This window comes from Periplaneta americana, chromosome 17, assembly GCF_040183065.1.
Source record: "Periplaneta americana isolate PAMFEO1 chromosome 17, P.americana_PAMFEO1_priV1, whole genome shotgun sequence".
Lineage (NCBI taxonomy): Eukaryota > Metazoa > Arthropoda > Insecta > Blattodea > Blattidae > Periplaneta > Periplaneta americana.
Window position 1 is genome coordinate 135958714 of NC_091133.1, and position 22007 is coordinate 135980720.

General features: G+C 35.1%; 1 protein-coding gene across 6 annotated transcripts in view; it reads right to left on the bottom strand.

Moving 5' to 3' along the window:
- Positions 1-22007, bottom strand: part of LOC138692977 (discoidin domain-containing receptor 2-like) — a 1165919-nt gene that overhangs the window by 238760 nt on the left and 905152 nt on the right. For all 6 annotated transcript variants that reach the window (XM_069816409.1, XM_069816408.1, XM_069816411.1 and 3 more), the window contains one exon: positions 18592-18725. In XM_069816409.1, the coding sequence (XP_069672510.1) occupies positions 18592-18725 (134 nt within the window). The remainder of the gene's footprint in view (positions 1-18591; positions 18726-22007) is intronic.

The following is a 22007-nucleotide window of genomic DNA, read 5'->3' on the forward strand; positions in this document are numbered from 1 at the left end:
CTATGACCAAAATGTTGCTAGCTTTCTATATCGATATCACAGTTAGTATGACCAAAATGTTGCTAGCTTTCTATATTAATATCGCAGACAGTATGAGCAAAATGTTGCTAGCTTCCTTTATCGATATCATAGTTAATATGACCAAAATGTTGCTAGCTTTCTATATCGATATCACAGTTAGTATGACCAAAATGTTGCTAGCTTTCTATATTAATATCGCAGATAGTATGAGCAAAATGTTGCTAGCTTCCTTTATCGATATCACGGCTACTATGACCAAAATGTTGCTAGCTTTCTATATCGATATCACAGCCACTATGACCAAAATGTTGCTAGCTTTCTATATCGATATCACAGTTACTATGATCAAAATGTTGCTAGCTTTGTTTATCGATATCGCAGCTAATATGAGCAAAATGTTGCGTCGCTTCTTTCATAAAAACTACAATAATCATAATTAATGGTCACATTATAGAACAAGTTTCAATATTTAGGAGGCGACATCGAAAAGATAAAAATTTTAAATACTCTTCAACACTGCAACATGATTTCGATAGCGGATTTTTATGGTGTCTTCTTATAAGAGGCCTTCAGTGAAAAGCACAGACCTACAGGCTGACAGTGAACACGCGATTTTTAATATCATTTCTTCTAATATATAGAAATGCCGGTAGCTGTAACATTGCAAAAAATATAAGCACGGAATTAAAATATAATTTTTCTGCAGAGCATGGAAATTTTTCCTGGTCTCTCTGTGTCATGCTAGTCCCAAATGCCATGTGTGCATCTAACCTTTGGTTTTCAAATGAGGGAATATGCTAGTACAAAAATTTCAATGCAAGTGAAAATAATATACGAAGAAAATTATGTGAAGTAATAAACTTAGAAAGTAATGTGCAACATGTTTGCCAATGAACTATTATTTTTACCAATTTATTCAGCAACTAAGAGTATTTTTATATAAAGAGCCTAAATCTTATGCGTCTATGTAAACTCCATTTCGTTTTCGACGGTTGTAAATATTTCCGCAGTATGTTCCAGCTGCGGTCGTTATTAAACACTCAAAGACTTATATTTATATTTATACGTATATGAAAATCTCTTTGATGCATTTCAATTTCACTTTCGGCCGCTTCAAAATCCATTTGCTACCATTCCTCGATCTTCTCCCATTCCTCTCCTCTCAATTCTCCTCTTTAAGCTTTGCAGCACTCTATCCAACAAATCCTGCAGTTTGCTTGGATATTATAAGCTCCAACACACAAAGTGGCTACCTGCCCACACAGAATATCCTCCTTCCTAATGGCAGGTGCTCCTTGGGCATGCCTGCTAGGTCTCCTGTAATCCTTAACATAAGCCTCTCGGTACCGTTGCTCCTGTTTCTAGCTTCTCCATCTCTTATCAAGAACTTGCCCAAGTCGGATTAAACGGTGCAGCAGCCAGTCTCCATCAGGAAGAGTAAAGAGGAAAAACCTTCCAAGACAACTTGAAGAGGATATGATGAGAGTTTTCAATAGCATAAACAATTTACTAAGATATACATGTTAGTTTTGATGTATACGTAGTGAATTCAACTCATGCATTCCAGAATACGTGTGTCTATATTGCTTTAAATGTATTAACAAAAAGTTTGTAATTATGCTGATGTATTGATGTAATTGACCGTATTGTTGTATATATTTATTTATTTATTTATTTATTTATTTAAATTTAAATATACAGAATAAAGAATATAATTACAAAAGAAACAAAGAGAAATAGGAATAAAATAATACAAGTAATATAAAAAGAAGATACAGTAGTATTAACAAAATTTGAGACCGAATGAGCAGCGCTCGTGCTCGGTCGCAGTTCAGATATAATATTAAAATAAAAAATATTAATAATAAAAATAAATAAGTAAAATAAAATAGGAACTAAAATATAATTACAGCGGCAATGGAATTATATAATATAATATTAACACTAGAGAAGAATAATATCTCACGTGAAAAGTAGGACTAATATATATTTCAAAATTATAGAATACAAATATAATATAGGTTGATTAATTCACACACATAGGCTATAAATTTATTTAATCAAAATTGAAGATATTAACACGTTTCTAATTTTCTTGTTATATGTTAGTGGGTTACATGTTAGAAGTTCTGGGTGTAATTTAGTTAAAGCATTGTACAACCGAGGGCCAAAATTTATGCTATGTTTTAGACCAGCAGATGTGAGACATTTAGGTTCTACTAATGTTGAATTAATATTTCGTCTTGTGTCTTATTTCCAAGAAATAGTCTGCCCAGGCATCCTGGGTTGCCAAAAACACAGAATAACACACATATAAGAATAATAACGAATACAGTAAAATAGATGAGTCAAATTGAAATGTGAACTAGGAGCTTAAATTTAAGAAATAATAAATTTGTACATACGAGTATATTTGTACAATCACACACTAACGAATAGAAAAGAAGGGGGATTATGATATTTCGTATAAATGATTTTTCAGAACTGCCACAGACCCTTTAATGGTTGAAATAATTATTTTTGGAATGATGTCATGGATTCCAAATGTTTTGATAGTGTTTACAGTTTATCGTGGGATGGTGCCCCTCGCTCCGATCATTAAACCATGTACTTCCCAGGTGCCTTTCATCTGATATTTTTCTCGAAAATACGGAATAGTAGGCTCATAAATTTGTTGTTTCTCTTTGTTGACCTCAGATGGTTGGGTCTGGCTCATCTCAAATCTAACAGTTGGGTCCAGTATAAAGCCTTTACTATTAGTCTTGTCTAGAGCCACGATGTCCGCTCTTCTAATTCCGCCGCCTTCAGACGCAACGCAGTGCACCTCTTCATGGACCTCGAAGGATTTGTTTCTAAGGGCTTGTGCTATTAGTTTTCGGATGTTATGATGGTGTGAATTTCTCAGTAGTTCTCCATGCTGACAGGATCCTAGGACGTGTGCTAAGGTTTCAATCTCGTTGCAGTATCTGCAACGGAAACCGTCCAAGGATCTCCCATGAAGACTTCTCACTGGTGCTATGTTAGCATTCATCTTAATTGCGTCCCGCCATTCAGAGGAAGACAGACCCTCCTTAGAAAAAATCCATTTATTTCCGGGAGTATATTCTTGAAATAAAATAACACCTTTTCCTTTATGTGGAAGCGAACACCATTTGTCGTACTCTTGTTTCCTAAGATTTTGTCGTAGTATATGGACACTGATGTTACATATATCCAGGTCTTCAGGTGGAATTTTTAACTTCCTTGAACAAACTTTCTTTTCTGCTGCTATGTTCCTTGTAGAAACGGCAAGACGATTCGAGGTTCTCAATAATGTGTTGCAAATATTGAGATGCTGTAAATATGCTTCCCATTGAGCTTTGAAAAGGTTGAGACCCTTATATCATATTATTGTTAGTAGTAGTAATAGTAGCGGTAGGCCTATACTTTCATATTTATGTACCATGTAATTCATGTAGCCCCACAAAGAAAGCGAGACGGTGTTAATTTCGGCGATCTGACAGATCAGTTTATTGTTTCTATCCATTATCTGGATAGGTAGCGATCAGATGTTGCGGATTTATCAACGAAAATATCGTAACAGTTATCAATAACTATATTCTTATTTGTTTTACAGATGTTAAGAGTAATTATAACGATTCACTCTTAGAAGCGATATCCTACACACATCTAATCTCTCAACCACATGCAAGGTTGACTAAAACTAAACTACTATCTTCAATAGATTACCTTCTTAATCTCATTGAGCCACTTCCAATAGATCCAAATATGAAGACTGGACATAAAAAGTGCCAATATCATTGAAAGTTAAATTTTTCCAAAGAAGAGTATGTGTCCCTGACTCAATCCACTAAGAAAAGGATGAGTACCATTGTAATTGTATTTAAAGCCTATCTTCTCCCATAAACGTGCAAAGTGAATTATATTACCTTACTGCACGCAAACAAAAGCCCTGTTTTCTATAGTTTTCCTCTTTGGCACTTGTTTCACGTAACTAACTTACAAAAAAGTTAGTTTTACAATAATAAGAAATTTCTTGAATCGCCTTTCTGGATATTGTATTTTAATATTATGTAAGTATTGTTACTGCATTGCGTTTAATTAAACAGGATTAATTTTAATCCAACTGTGTTGACTGATAGGGGACTTCATTTAAAGTATTTTGAGGTGGAAAACCACATGCCGAAAACAATTTGTTCCTTAGCAACAGGGCGCGAAAATGTCCAGGCAAGAATCCGGTAAAAAAATTACTCCTTGTAGGACGTATGCACTCAGTCCACAACGTAAGGCACCCTGTTTACACACAGTCTGCCCTGACAGCGCAATGGCTGGCAATACCTTGTGAAAGTCAATATCCTGGCCTGCTAGGTCACCTGATCTAAGTTTGTTACACTTTCTGTGTAGGGACCGAAGTTTATCGTAGGCCTACTCTAGTTGCTTCAGCTGAAAATCTTGTGGAACAGATCGCTGCTGCAGCCTATCAGTTAAGAAAAATTCCGATTTGTTTGCTATCAATAATTATGAAGTGCAGAACCTGTATCGAATCAGGAGGATCACACTTTGAATCTGTAGTAATTTTCTTTTGCTATGTGGTGTGCAATTATATTTATTTATTTACTTACTTACTTATTTACTTAGTTACTTACTTACTTAGTTACTTGGCTACTTAATTATTTATTTACTTAGTTATTTACATACTTAGTTATTCACTTACTTACTTAGTTTTTTACTTACTTATTACTTACTTACTTAGTTATTTACTTATTTACTTACTTATTAATTTACTTAGTTATTTACTTATTTACTTACTTAATTATTTACTTACTTAGTTATTTACTTATTTACTTACTTAATTATTTACTTATTTATTTACTTACTTATTTACTTACTTCCTTACTTAGATACTTACTTACTAACTTAGTTACTTAGTTACTTATTTACTTACTTAGTTACTTAATTACTTAGTTACTTACTTACTCAGTTACTTATTTATTTATTTATTTATTACTTATCTATTTATTTACTTAGTTATTTACATACTTAGTTATTTACTTACTTATTACTTACTTAGTTATTTGCTTATTTACTTAATTACTTATTAACTTACTCACTTAGTTATTTACTTATTTACTTACTTAATTATTTACTTACTTAGTTATTTACTTATTTATTTATTTATTTACTTACTTATTTACTTACTTCCTTACTTAGATACTTACTTACTAACTTAGTTACTTACTTAGTTACTTATTTACTTACTTAGTTACTTAATTACTTAGTTAATTACTAACTCAGTTATTTATTTATTTATTTATTTATTTATTTATTTACTTACTTACTTACTTACTTACTTACTTACTTACTTACTTATTTTATTTATTTTATTTATTTATTTATTCATTTATTCATTTATTCATTTATTCATTTATTCATTTATTCATTTATTCATTTATTCATTTATTCATTTATTCATTTATTCATTTATTCATTTATTCAATTATTCAATTATTCAATTATTCAATTATTCATTTATTCATTTATTTATTTATTTATTTATTTATTTATTTATTTATTTATTTATTTATTTATTTATTTATTTATTTATTTATTTATTTATTTATTTATTTATTTATTTATTTATTTATTTATTTATTTATTTATTTATTTATTTATTTATTTATTTATTTATTTATTTCTTTATTTATTGTATTTTAGTGTAAAACTTCACAGCAGCGGTCCTCAGCACAGTACCCGCGGAGAAGACACTACACTATGCACTATGATGCATTCGTAGCTGCTGGCTGGTATGCTCTCTACCTCTTCCTGCTGCACGACGGGGGACAATACGCTGCTCCGCTTACCCTTTACCCATTTCAGCGAGTGCTGACGACCGAACGTTCTGCCTACTTGAACAGAATCGAAAGTTCGGCCATGATCCAGCGTTATTCTAGTTGTAATATACTCTGAACATAGTGGCACTGTTCTTATAATGTGTTGACGTACGTAAACAAGAGGCAGAGAGTAACTGTAGCAACACTAAGAAACAATGCGAAAGGCAAGTAGCCTACAGGCGTATTATTTTAAGTTTTACCTATACCATCTAGTTGCGCTGTGGTTCATGGACGAGTTCCTTTAACATAATTAAAAAAATTAAGAGTTTATGTGTTCGTGAGTACTACGGAACTCAAAAACACACTAGTGATGGAAGAGTGCCTGTTCTGAACTGAAACGAAACGAGGAAAAGGTACTCCATAGTCAAAAAAGAGAGGGAAGTGTGTATAATTTTATGAAGGAAACTGAAATGAGACTCCAACAAGTCTTAAAAGAGCGTACTTGAGGTGTTCGGTGTTCGTCAAGGAACAGTGCGACGAATTAAGAATGAATTAGAAAGCTTTGAATCTGATGTATCACATTTTAAAATCCAAATAAAATTACAAGAAGAAAATGTACTAATCTCATGTGGAAAGAGTCGAGGTTAGTGACACTTATAGGTGTAAATATAAGTGTGTCATATAAAAGTACAGAATTAATTAATAATATTGTACGCTACGTGTGACTACTGGAAATGCTTTGAGGACACTAACAGGACGCAATGTCAAGCGCGGACATTCCTAGCCTTTAAAGGAAGTGTAACAGTGACGTAGAATCTACATGCGATTGTGTCAGCGCCAGATCTCTAGACTCTTGTCAGATGGTAAAATATGGCCGCGCTCAACATTCCTGTCGAATATCTTCATTTATACCGACTCAGTGTCAGAGAAAAGTGAACAATGTCTTGCCAAGTTGCAAGGATATCAGTCGACGGGAATAAACTGTCATCGTTCACAGGATTCAGGCGTTTTGTGCGAGAGAAACAGCGACCGAGACTGGAGAGAATGGAGACAGAGACGAAGAGCTGAGGTAAAGCGCGTGAGACAGCTTTCGGACCAGCAGTGTCTCACGCAGCACGTGTTGTGGCGTCTAAAATGTAGCAGAGTAGGCTGCTGCGCAAAATGAAGGAAAGTATTATGACCACTTTTTCACATAACTACTGATAATAATAATAATAATAATAATAATAATAATAATAATAATAATAATAATAATAGATAATAAAATGTGTCTTAGTGAAACTTACAGCAGAGTCCGTATAGGCCAGTTTCTATCTGATGCTTTTCCAATTCACTGTGGGCTAAAGCAGGGAGATGCACTATAACCTTTACTTTTTAACTTCGCTCTAGAATATGCCATAAGGAAAGTTCAGCATAACAGACAGGATTTGGAATTGAACGGGTTACATCAGCTTCTTGTTTATGCGGATGACGTGAATATGTTAGGAGAAAATTCACAAACGATTAGGGAAAACACGGGAATTCTAGTTGAAGCAAATAAATGATTAGGGAAAACACGGGAATTCTAGTTGAAGCAAATAAATAATTAGGGAAAACACGGGAATTCTAGTTGAAGCAAATAAATGATAAGGGAAAACACGGGAATTCTAGTTGAAGCAAATAAATGATTAGGGAAAACACGGGAATTCTAGTTGAAGCAAATAAATGATTAGGGAAAACACGGGAATTCTAGTTGAAGCAAATAAATGATTAGGGAAAACACGGGAATTCTAGTTGAAGCAAATAAATGATTAGGGAAAACACGGGAATTCTAGTTGAAGCAAATAAATGATTAGGGAAAACACGGGAATTCTAGTCGAAGCAAATAAATGATTAGGGAAAACACGGGAATTCTAGTTGAAGCAAATAAATAATTAGGGAAAACACGGGAATTCTAGTTGAAGCAAATAAATGATTAGGGAAAACACGGGAATTCTAGTTGAAGCAAATAAATGATTAGGGAAAACACGGGAATTCTAGTTGAAGCAAATAAATGATTAGGGAAAACACAGGAATTCTAGTTGAAGCAAATAAATGATTAGGGAAAACACGGGAATTCTAGTTGAAGCAAATAAATGATTAGGGAAAACACGGGAATTCTAGTTGAAGCAAATAAATGATTAGGGAAAACACGGGAATTCTAGTTGAAGCAAATAAATGATTAGGGAAAACACGGGAATTCTAGTCGAAGCAAATAAATGATTAGGGAAAACACGGGAATTCTAGTTGAAGCAAATAAATAATTAGGGAAAACACGGGAATTCTAGTTGAAGCAAATAAATGATTAGGGAAAACACGGGAATTCTAGTTGAAGCAAATAAATGATTAGGGAAAACACGGGAATTCTAGTTGAAGCAAATAAATGATTAGGGAAAACACGGGAATTCTAGTCGAAGCAAATAAATGATTAGGGAAAACACGGGAATTCTAGTTGAAGCAAATAAATAATTAGGGAAAACACGGGAATTCTAGTTGAAGCAAATAAATGATTAGGGAAAACACGGGAATTCTAGTTGAAGCAAATAAATGATTAGGGAAAACACGGGAATTCTAGTTGAAGCAAATAAATGATTAGGGAAAACACGGGAATTCTAGTTGAAGCAAATAAATGATTAGGGAAAACACGGGAATTCTAGTTGAAGCAAATAAATGATTAGGGAAAACACGGGAATTCTAGTTGAAGCAAATAAATGATTAGGGAAAACACGGGAATTCTAGTTGAAGCAAATAAATGATTAGGGAAAACACGGGAATTCTAGTCGAAGCAAATAAATGATTAGGGAAAACACGGGCAGTTTACTGGAAGCAAGTAAAGAGATAGGTTTGGAAGCAAATCCCGAAAAGACTAAGTATATGATTATGTCTCGTGACCAGAATAGTCTACGAAATGGAACTATAAAAATTGGAGATTTATCATTCGAAGAGGTGGAAAAATTCAAATATCTGGGAGCAACAGTAACAAATATAAATGATACTCGGGAGGAAATTAAACGCAGAATAAATATGGGAAATGCGTGCTATTATTCGTTTGAGAAGCTTTTATTATCTAGTCTGCTGTCAAAAAATCTGAAAGTCAGAATTTATAAAACAATTATATTACCGGTTGTTCTGTATGGTTGTGAAACTTGGACTCTCACTTTGAGAGAGGAACAGAGATTAAGGGTGTTTGAGAATAAGGTTCTTAGGAAAATATGTGGGGCTAAGAGGGATGAAGTTACAGGAGAATGGAGAAAGTTACACAACGCAGAGCTGCACGCATTGTATTCTTCACCTGACATAATTAGGAACATTAAATCCAGACGTTTGAGATGGGCAGGACATTTAGCACGTATGGTCGATTGTAGAAATGCATATAGACTGTTAGTTGGGAGGCCGGAGGGAAAAAGACCTTTGGGGAGGCCGAGACGTAGGTGGGAAGATAATATTAAAATGGATTTGAGGGAGGTGGGATATGATGGTAGAGACTGGATTAATCTTGCTCAGGATAGGAACCAATGGGGGGCTTATGTGAGGGCGGCAATGAACCTCCGGGTTCCTTAAAGGCCAGTAAGTAAGTAAGTAAGTAAGTAATAATAATAATAATAATAATAATAATAATAATAATAATAATAATTCCACAGAACAGTCAGGAACCAACACTAGATATCTACACATTGCGGGCCTCCCTGGATGTGGGATTGGCATAACACAGAGCCACCGCAGAAACATCGCAGGGCAATCACAAGACAACGGATAGCCAAAAGATTAAATTATTCCATTGCCTACGCAGATAATCGAACCACGGACCGCTTAGATGGGCAGCACGTACGCTATTATAGAGCCTCCGCGACGAATTGCTAACAACACCACAAACACAGAAAACATATCCGAGCTGTGAGTGCAGAGCTGGTGAAAACTCAAGACTGCGTCAATAAAAGTAATCGAGTCTCTCTGATCCAGAGGCCCTGACTACATTCATTTTGCTCATAATATTAACGTTAAACGCAATTATCTGAAAAACAGAATCTAACCGCGCTTCGTTCCAGGTGTGACAATGTACACGATATTGTGCAAAGGGGTGGAGAGATAATAGCGCCCTCATCACTTCCTCATCGTAAAGAGCTGAGTAGGACATGCGCACATTAAGTGAAGAGGCGATGCACATTACTCAGCTGTTGGACCTGGTACAAGAATGGAAAATACAGTTTAACGATATGCAGATTAGTGGGTGAACATCAGTGCGCCCCCACATAATTTGTATTGTTGCTATTAGCCCGCTATGGACACTGACGCCTAAGCATGTTACTCTCCTATGTAAGGAAGCTATAATTATCAGTATAGCGTGACTGTGCAGTTATTTTCTCCATCATTAAGGTACTTTGTTCCTTCTCGTGGTCCTGCCATTACGTTTCTCCTGGACTTAGACCAGTGATGTCAAAGCAAGCGCATTTTTCTGACCTTGACGTTGTGCGGGGGCATCAAGCGCTAGGTATGGAATGAGGAAGGGTTGTGTATATGAATAAACAACCTGTTGGATTAAAAAAACCAGTGGTGTACAAACTTCAAACGGAACGTGAAATTTTATGTCGTTATTTTTATATGGCTTCTTTCTGTTTGATATTACGTATATTGTCTGAAAAAAAAAGTACTAACACCAATTTCTTAATATTGCAGTTGTGTTTTAAACGTTAATAACATAATAAAAAGTTAAAAGTTAAGAAGGAATATTCACATATATTCCATAGTAGTACAACTATATTGTACTAAGTGAATGAAACACATCATTCATAAAGAAAGTTATATAAAAAAAAGAGCTTGAGTATGACATGATAAGCTGGAATTTATATTGATGATATCTTTAGCCTTATAAAAGTAATCAATAAACTAATCAAAACAATGCTATAGTACAAAGCAAAGTTACCTAGGTACTGTATCTGTTTTAACTGTAACTAATATTACATAAAAAGCTGTTATCGCAGTATGATTTTAAGGTGATATTGGTGCCCAACTTCCTATCACCAGAAAATTAAATTATTTTCTCGAAATCTTCTGAAACTATAGAGCTGATGTTTTTACAACACATGGGCACATATCTTTTGCTTATGATGTAACAGTAGTTGCTTTGTTTTATTCATTTCCTTACAAACATTTTCCATGAGAATATTTTCAAAATTTTCAATACACTGTCTTCAGTAATACGTATTCACGATACTTATTTTAGATTTACGAAAACATCGCTTCAGTACCTATAAGGCTACTAAATAAATAGGCCATGTTTGAAAATTTCACTTTTCTATAAAAAAAAGTTGAGAAAATATTCCTTTTGAATGAAAAACAAACTTGTGAAAAATGATCATTAAAATTAAAACTTACATTCCTATAATGGACTTATACTTCTCAGAGACATCTAAAAATTAATATGGGCACAGTTTTAATGAGTTCTCTTCCCTTTATCTACTGATTCCGTGCTGGCCATCCCTGTATATTGCTCGACCAAACGGTATATAATCCTCTTTCGTCTGTCTCTTTCCTTTCCGCTGTAAAGCGCTCAGGCTCTCCTGGGCTTTAAAGCGCGCGCTTGCGCCTATGGGCATCAATTGACATGACAGACTCTCACCTGACTTCTGCGTACTTAATGAATCTCTTATTCTTAACGACATTTGGCTTAAGCCTATGTTTGAATTTCATAGGATCAATGGTAGAACTATCCACGTGGACAACTTGGCTAGGCTTTTCGCGGGACGAATCCTTGCTCTGCCCATTGTGACAGTGGACAGGTGATGGTGGAAGAGCGTCAAGATTGCTTGTCGTGCCGTACAAGTGTCGAGCAGTCATTTTCACAGCAGTTGTTTCGTTCTCGTAGAGTTTGATAGCTTTTCATTCTGCGCATAATGAATAAAAATAATGCAAGATCTATGACAAGGACAGACAAACGGGAAAATGACGTCTGTAGTTAAGTAGATAATGTAATACGAGCTGAGACTGCAGCCCAGCGTAGCCATCACTGCCAAGTAGCAGTACAAGAAAACGTCGTGCTGGTTATTTCAAGATAAAAGCAAAACCAAAGAAGAATCGACGACTTATGGCGAATTTGCAAAACTCTCTTGTGTGTAAATGACGTAAATATTTGGTTAAAAAAGTCCCAATTAAATCGTTGAAGATATAGGCTACTATATACGTATAAAGAAGTGTCTGTATTGATTTTATTTTCAATATTCACTGTCGGGGAATTCACTGATATAACAGACACAGCTAAGTACTTACTTTCATTCGAACTGTTCTTAAAAACCTTGCCATGTTGCTGGCATGACACAAACAAGATGATGCGGTCATGAAAGTTTCAAAGAGCACTGGAGGCAACAAGAATCTTCCAAAGACGGTGAAATATCAGCGTGTGGTCACGAAATAACTTAGTTGACTTAATACCGAGGGCTGGAATAAGTAGGCCTACCAGCATTTCACTGCATCATTCATAAAACATTGTTACTGACAGAATTTCAACACGAAAAATATTATGAATGCAATTTTTAATATAGAAATCTTCTCACTATTCGTGAGCTGCCACAAGGGACAAAGAGTACTTAACCATATAAATGTTTACAAGTTCAGTGAATCATTAATTTTGTTTTGACAATGAAACTCCTACAAGTACATAGCTGCAAATACATTTTGTGATTGGTGGAAATATACCTAGTTTTAGAGAGGCAAGTGTTACAAAAAAGTAAAGAATGCTAATGAACTTGGTTTCATTTCGAATATAGGTGATGCTTCAGGAGAGCAATTGATCCTTTCAATGCAGCTAAAGTTACAATCGGAATAATATATGTAGGTATTCCAAGCCTCTTAAACACATCTTTCATGAAGAGAGTAGCGGTGCCTCTTGCTCCAACCAGAAGTCCGATTACTTCAAGCTCTTTTAGCTGGTATTTTTGAGGTAATAAGGAATGGTAGGATTGTAGATATTCTTTTTTTCCTTATCCACTTCTGCTGGCTGTTCCTCATTCGTTTCGAAACGCACAGTGGGATCAATTATGGATCCAGATATTGTAGATTCCTTGAAAGCTATTATATCTATGCGCCATGTACTGCCAATGACGGAGAGACCATGTACTTCTTCAAAGGTGTTATAATCGGCAGTACAGAATGACTGAGTAAAAGCGTGCAAAACCTAACCCGCAACTAGGGTATGCTATACAGAACATTTGAAGATAGGGAACTTGGGGTCTGCGACGTCAGGTTAAGGAGATACTGTATGAGCTTCAACATGTCCATCGCTGTCGACTGCTGCTTTCCGTATTATCTACATTCATTTATAATATTACTTACATCTACTTACACTTATTATTTACATTTTAAAATTATTTTCTTATCATTTACAAATATCAGTTAACGTACCGTACGCACTGCGATTGACTCTTGGAACGGTCTGAAAGGGTCTGTCGTCTAACGTAATGTGACAATGTAAACAGGATAGATAGAACCACCTTGCTGACCTATTGTCAACAAACAAAACATCATGGATTGCCTACATGTAAATAGCAAATTAAAAAAGATCATTTCGAGCACCTATTGACAGGTACAACGTTGTTTACTCTGATTTCTAAATTATATGAAAATAATTCAAACACGTGAATAAATATAAATATTAACTGTAAATAAATAGAAATCATAAAGGTAGAATACATTTCTTACATTGTGAAAGGAGTTAAACTGATTGACTGAGAACAGACTTCAGGATTGTTAAAAATATCAACAAAATCATCTGTTTTTGCATAAGTTCTCACAGTGGTTCCATCAACCTGTACTAACAAGTTTTAATAATGCAAATATTTAACTAAAAGCTATACAAAGCAGCATTCTGAATGCATTTGGTGTCATCGTTGTACCTGTGTAAAAAAAAAAAAAGAGAGAGAGAGCGAAATAAGTGTAACTACCGTTTTGATGTAGGGTCCCTCTTTCATCATCACAGGCTAACGGCTGGTTTAACAGAGGCCCATAACGTCAATACAAATATATTATACTAGCCGTACCCGTGCGCTCCGCTGCACCCGTTAGAAATAAATATAAAGTAATTATATAATTAAAATAGGACATTTGACCCAGGGAACATTCGTGTTTGATAGAAGGATAAATCGTTTAATATGTTACTTAATTTAAATTGCATCCAAATAATTAAAATGCGATCATTTTGGTCCAGAGACACTCATTTGGTGCGATGACAATTCCTTTAACATGTTTCTAATTTTTATTACATGCAACCATAGTTTAATGAAGATTGACATCATTTAGATTTAATGTGTACACTTTATTTTACTTGTTATAGGTTTCCATTGAATTATGGTAATAACTTAATTTTAACCCTTGTTTTCTACATATTCAGTAAATGGCGCTTGGCCCACTATGGTTCTGAATTATATTACATTATACTATATTATATTATATTATATTATATTATATTATATTATATTATATTATATTATATTATATTATATTATATCAGAAGTTACTGTAATAACATTATAGCATTATGTCCATCTAGAGAAACTACACTTTCCAGTGGTGAAATAATAATTAATTATACAAATCTGTTAATTTAGCTTCCGATATTACTTCATACAAACACAGAAACATTCTCTGAAGGCTATCTTTCATAGCTTTCGATTGTTGCTGTCCAAGGCCCCTTACAGACGAAGTCATTTGTTTTTTAATTCATTACACGGCCTTAGATGGCAGTTATTTAATTTTAAAACTCATTTATCTCATTAAATATCAGTCCTATAAAAATTTTTGAAGGAATAAAACTTATCGCAAATTATTTTTAAAGAAACGTTTGTTATGTAACATTTTTTACAAAAATCAATAATAAGCGAGATATTTTGATTTATTTAATTCAGGCCCCCTTATAACCCCCCTTTCAAATAATGTATTTTGAATGCCATATAGCCTAAAATATAAGTTACAACGAATTTAATTTATATTCCAATTTTCATCGAAATCCGTTCAGCCATTATGGCGTGAAAAGGTAACAAACATATAGACAGACAGACAGACATACAAACAAAAATTTCAAAAAAGCTATTTTCGGTTTCAGGGTGGTTAATTATATATGTTAGGACCAATTATTTTTGGGAAATCGAAAATTACCAGAACAATTTCGGCTACAGATTTATTATTAGTATAGATTTGTCTTCGTACATGTAAAAGTTGGCCACCACTGCTTTAAATGAAGATACGAACTGCGTTTCATTAGGAATGCAGAGAGGAGGATATCAGTGCTCTGTGGAATCTGTCCCGCTATCAGACCTTGACGTGTTAAACCAACACGCATGAAGAATGCAAATGTCTTCCGCATTCTCTTAAACTCTGCATCCCGAAGGGCATTAGTAAAAGTGGAGTGGAAATGCAGAGGTAAACCGATTTTCCAGCGTGTGTAACCATACCGAGCAGCTGTTGCTGTGAGGGCGGGCCGCCAGTAATTTGTATCGGAGATTACACCTTGTTCCTTTCGAAACACCGCAACACAAGTCAGGCATAATCAAGTGCAGTGTCTCTGCTCGCAGCTCAGAATGGAGAAGAGCTTAATGGCGTGTGACAGAACTGATACACCTTCAAGGATGCTCCGGTGTATAAAGAAAGAAAAAAAATGCAGGAAGGAAAACTGAAGGGGGAAAATGCTACGTGTTTATGTATGAGAGAACAACGGAAGAATGGAAGCATGAAAACTTTCGCGAAATAGAAAAAGTTCTGGGAAGAGTTTATAAACTTTGAATGATGTCCGAAAAAATATGACGGAGAGTGAGGTGGAAGCGTCATCCATCACGGACGACGCTCAAACCTTATCATCATCTATTACAGCCAGAGTCTATAGAACTCTATACAGATCCTGCCTTTTGTAGCGCCCCCTATTTATCATACAACCCGCACTTCGCTGATATTGGTGGTTTATTCCCTTCATCCTTCTTCCAAGAAGGAAATGACGACGAGATAACGACAATGTGTATTCAATGACACTTTTACTGAAATAAGGTCTAACTCTTTAGCCTTGAATAACAATATACAATAGCGGCTCTCCTGCCAAACGATACATCTCTTCAGAGCCTTTCTCCCTCCTCACCCTCCTACCCGCAGAATAAATATCTCTGAGCGTCTTATATACGCACTCCTTCCCCGTAGTCTTCATGTCCATCTGGCCATCTCCTTTATATCATCTTCCTCTTCTTTTCATCGCTATTCAATTGTATAAGAATTCCGCCTCTTGCGTTCATTCTATAAACTGCTAGGATGTCACTACTACCCACACTCTTTTGTTATTCCTACAGCGCCTTTGATTCAGTGTTTTGTGGGGAAATGTTGTGAAATAGTTTAAAAAATTCCAAATGTAATTTACTAATCATGCAACTATTATCTAAGTTGTAAACATTTCTTTTTTTTTTTTAATTTCCGCACAACGCCATCCTATATCGATAGAAATGAATACAGGCAAGAATTACAATCTAGGAGGAACTATAATAATGAGAGGAATAGGAACAAGATTGTATGATACTGATTATCTTCATCTAGATGCTGAAGTATTGTAATGACAAAGTACATGTGATCTCCAAATGGATATACGAGGTATTGTAATGACAAAGTACGTGTGACCTCCATCTAGATTGTTGAAGTATTGTAATAACAAAGTACTGTGATCTCCAAACAGATATACGAGGTAGTGTAATAACAAAGTACGTGTGATCTCCATTTATAAAGATGGGTATTGCAATGAAAAAGTACGTGTGATCTTCATCTAGATTGTTGAAGTATTATAATAACAAAGTAGACTAAGTGTGATCTACAAAACATGTGATCTCCATCTAGATTGCTGAAGTATTATAATAACAAAGTAGGCTAAGTGTGATCTCCAAAACATGTGATCTCTATCTAGATTGCTGAAGTATTGTAATGACAAAGTACGTGTGATCTCCATTTATAAAGATGGGTATTGCAATGAAAAAGTACGTGTGACCTCCATCTAGATTGTTGAAGTATTATAATAACAAAGTAGGCTAAGTGTGATCTACAAAACATGTGATCTCCATCTAGATTACTGAAGTATTGTAATAACAAAGTACGCGTGATCTCCATTTATAAAGATGGGTATTGCAATGAAAAAATACGTGTGATCTTCATCTAGATTGTTGAAGTATTATAATAACAAAGTAGGCTAAGTGTGATCTACAAAACATGTGATCTCCATCTAGATTGCTGAAGTATTGTAATAACAAAGTACGAGTGATCTCCATTTATAAAGATGGGTATTGCAATGAAAAAATACGTGTGATCTCCATCTAGATTGCTGAAGTATTGTAATAACAAAGTACGAGTGATCTCCATTTATAAAGATGGGTATTGCAATGAAAAAATACGTGTGATCTTCATCTAGATTGTTGAAGTATTATAATAACAAAGTAGGCTAAGTGTGATCTACAAAACATGTGATCTCCATCTAGATTGCTGATATTGTAATAACAAAGTACGAGTGATCTCCATTTATAAAGATGGGTATTGCAATGAAAAAGTACGTGTGATCTTCATCTAGATTGTTGAAGTATTATAATAACAAAGTAGGCTAAGTGTGATCTACAAAACATGTGATCTCCATCTAGATTGCTGATATTGTAATAACAAAGTACGAGTGATCTCCATTTATAAAGATGGGTATTGGAATGAAAAAGTACGTGTGACCTTCATCTAGATTGTTGAAGTATTATAATAACAATGTAGGCTAAGTGTGATCTACAAAACATGTGATCTCCATCTAGATTGCTGATATTGTAATAACAAAGTACGAGTGATCTCCATTTATAAAGATGGGTATTGCAATGAAAAAGTACGTGCGCCCTGCATACAGATATATGAGGTATTGTAATCACAAAGTATGTACGATCTCCATGTAGATAGCACGAGTACTGAAACAATAATATGTGTTATCTCCACATAGACGAACTGGGTATTATAGTGACAAAACACATGCAGTGTCCACATGGACAGCTGAAAAATGCTTTGGATCCCGCTTTTCTTATAATTATTATTCTCTCCATTGTTTGTATGCCTAGTTACCATTTCTATTCGTGTCCTCTTTTCTTTTCATTCCTTAACCTCTTTCATGCTTTATCCTCCTTTCTTTCGTTTAATTATTTTTCATTCCTATTCATTTTCCTTACTTCTCCTCTTCCCTACTCTTGATTCCTTATTTAGTCGTTCCCTACTCCTTTCTCCTATTCATTGCTGGCTGATCTTTCTTTGCTGCTTCCCTACTGTTCCACTCCCTTAATTTACCTCACTTGCATATTCTTTCAGAATGTCTGTTGTTCAAATCAAGAGAATTTATATTCTGTCTGAATGCTTCATACTCAAAATATATAACCGGATTGTCTTCTTGAACGTGATAAGAAAGTGCAATATATTTTCTAGTGCGTTCAAAGAAGAACAAAGTACCATACTTCGCACGTCAAGTAAACAATGAAAGAGAATAAAACAACAACAAAATATATACCTTAATACCAATGTAAATTTATATAAATCGTAATAACAGTTGAGTTACAAGATGGAGATACATAGGTAGCACGAGGAAATGGAAAACTGCGTTTGTTGCATAGTTAGTTCTTCAACACGGTATTAACAAGTTTCCATGAACTTAAGGACTTGGTATATGAACCGAAAAAATGACGAAGACTCTTCTTACCTGCAAATCCCTGGAGAGCAGGTTGCTGGCGTGGAGATGGACAGCGGAGAATTCCCGAGGGCTATCGAACTCGAAGGTGATCTCCAAGGGCTGCCCGCCGAACGATTCGTTGAGCCACCCCACCCAGCGGCTGTCTGCAAAGCACGACCAGAAGCACGACTTCAGTTGCAGCATGAATTTCATATTATTTAATTATTATATTGGATGTTTGTGGCGGCATGCTAAGCCCATGTCACCGGGAGTCCGCCAAGTACGAAGACTTGAACGTCAAAAAGCTAAACTGTAACAAGAATAAACAATGAAAGAGGGTCGTTAGCATGCATTTCATTTTATACGGGGTTCGCAGATTGAAGCCAGGCCAGGATGATCCTTAAGGGTATATGTACGTGAATGACCACAATTATTATAAAAAAATGCAGGTTGTAAATTTCTAAAAATTTTTAAGGAAATGAACTCACAACTGGACAAGAATTATAAGGTACCATAACAAGACTTAGCTTACTAGAATTTGAATATCTGATGAAAGCACAAAAAAGGTTACTAAAAAATTTTTTTTACGAATTCACTTTTTACTTTAAATTAAATTTTCCAAAATTTGAAAATTTTCACACATATTATTTCGTAACTCCACAACCATTAGAGACAGAATTCTGAAATTTTGTACACTGATTTAACATGAATTGATCCAAAAGGTAGGCTATAATAATGCCCATTTCTTTGAAAATAGAAAAATTAGGTCACAGAACATTATGTAAATTTTAATATATTTTATATAGGGCAAATAAAAAATTAATTGTATTAAAATAAACAACTGTACATGTCTAAGAGTAGTCTGCCTTTCAGAAATAAGTGTTTATTACATGCAGGAAAAATATTAAAGATGTCAGAGAAACCATAACAATGTTATGGTTACCAAGTGATGTAACTGCAGATTTTTTTTTTTTTGTTTGTTTTTTTTTTTTTTCCATACTCTGATAAAACTGGTTTGAAAAATAATATTAGTAACCTTTGTTATACTTTTATCAGATATTTGAGTTCTAATAAGTCTTGTTGTGGTACCTTGTAATTTTTGTCCAATTGTGAGTTCATTTTCTTATAAAACTTTAGAAATTTAGGGCCTGCATTTTCTGATAATATTTGTGGTAGTTCACGTACATATAGCCTTAACATGGCTTGTTTCAAAAGCGAGGCAAATCCAGGATACGCAATTTTAAATTTACGGCACGTAGAGCAATCCGTTTCTCTAAATGAAACTCATGCGATATAAAATAGAAATAGCGCCTTTTTTCATTCATAGTATGCCGGCTTTCATTATAATTCGGCATAGAGAAGGCCTGTGACTCCGGATGATGGACGAGCCCAGGAAGGCTTACTGTCTATAGCTCAAGGAACTGGAAACTAATCAATAATTAAAATAATTAATAAAAACACTATTACATCGTACAAAAATTATCTTTGCAGAGCGTACCGATTTGTACAGAATATTTAAGTAAGAGGATGTTAACATGCAAAACAAGGCGACAACTCCACAAACTAATTACAAAAAAGAAACACCTAGATGTAAAAATATTACTAAATAGCCTATTCCATGAGCATTTCTAAACTTCGCGTACATACAAAATCAATATACATTACTACTAGTTTTAATAAGTTGTAAGTTATATGTCCCTTTGTTTTTAATAGAATTTCAAGATAAACTTTTTAACAAGCTGCATCCAACACAGAAATAAATTTCAATAGCATTGCGAGGTGCAGCTGTGACGCAGGTGAGCACTAAACTTAAGAAAAAAAATTGCTACTGAAACAAAAGAAAATCCGAGCATGCGCAGGATGCCGCGCCGCAGAACTGCACTCAGTCCGCTGCAGAGAGCACCACACGCCTATAATAATAAGACTCCGACGCAACAAAATTAATAATTGAGTAGCCCAGATGCAAAACCAGCCAACTGTCAAAAAAATGAAAAATGAGATACTGGTAACCATGGTTTCAGTTCGTCATTAGCTACGTAATAAGCCATACATTCGGTTACAAATCCAACTCTAAACCCTTTAAATCTAGTAAATAAAATTGCATACGGTTGCAAAACCTGCTAAGTGTGGAGAGCGTAAGGATGCAATACCTGCTAACTGCACAATGCCATGTTTACTTTTGCAAAACCTGCTAAATGTCACTGAGACAACGTGGCCATATTGAGAGTTGCGGATGCAAAAGCTGCTATTTCGATCTCCATAAGGATTACATTGAGCATACTAAAATAACAAATAAGATATTATTAGACGCTGATAATAAAGCTACTTTTTGCTCGTATAGTTAAATTGACTATACTGCTGCATCTAAGACATCAGCTGAGAGTTTCTGCCCGCGCTTTATCGGGGACTTCTAACCTTTTACATTAAGTGTGTTGAAGTCTTGAAGTGGTTACTGTGATTATCTTGCAGTTTTTTCGACTTTTGTCGAAATGATGTGGATGAATATGGTGTATCCTGTTTTAATAACTCTGTTAGTGTTGAGGGAGACGATACAGATGATGAAGAGAATGGTACCAGTGAAAAGACGAATCCAAAAGTTTAAACAATAAAGGTAAACATTTCGAAAAGGATTACATTCCAATGGGTGTCATCCTTAAAGAAGCAAACATCAGGGACATTGAAAGACTTCTGGAATTGCACTTCGGGTAGGACTGGTTTCGGAATGCAAACCTGACCTTCTACACCGAAATGTTCAACCAGCAGCAAGACCTTGCTGTTGCAGACCTGAGTGAAGATGAGGATGAACGTACGGATGTAGTGGACTTCGAACTCCTGGAAGAACCGAACATTCTGTAAAGTGTTATATTACATTGATGTTTGTAGAAATTGCAACACCAAGAAGGATACATGTGACTGAAATGAAATTGATATCACAGTTTATATACATGACAATACACAAAGGATTAGAATTACAGAACTGTACCTGATCTGTGACCGTGAGATTTCAGTATGGAGTGAAGCCTCCATGCGCTGCAATCAGAGCTTCTAAGCGTCGTGGTATGGAATCAAAGAGTTCCTGGATATTTTCCTGGGGAATCTCCCTCCACGCAGTTTGTTTGCGAGTCCACAAAGCGTCAAGAGTGGGTGCTGGAGGACCATGGCGAACAAGTTGCCGACCAACCATATTCCAGACATGTTCGATGGGCGAAATGTCTGGCGAACGTGCAGGCCAGGAAAGCAGTGATACCCGTCGTTCTTCGAAGAAGACTTACACAATCCTCGCCACATGTTACCGGACATTGTCCTGGTGAAACATGACATGTGGAGTTGCCTGAGGGAGGGGCAGTACCTCGGACTCTAAGACCTCTCTAATGTAGCGGTTGAAATTCAGATTGTCCTGAATACGTAGGAAGCGAGATCGCATATTGTATCACACTAGGAACTTG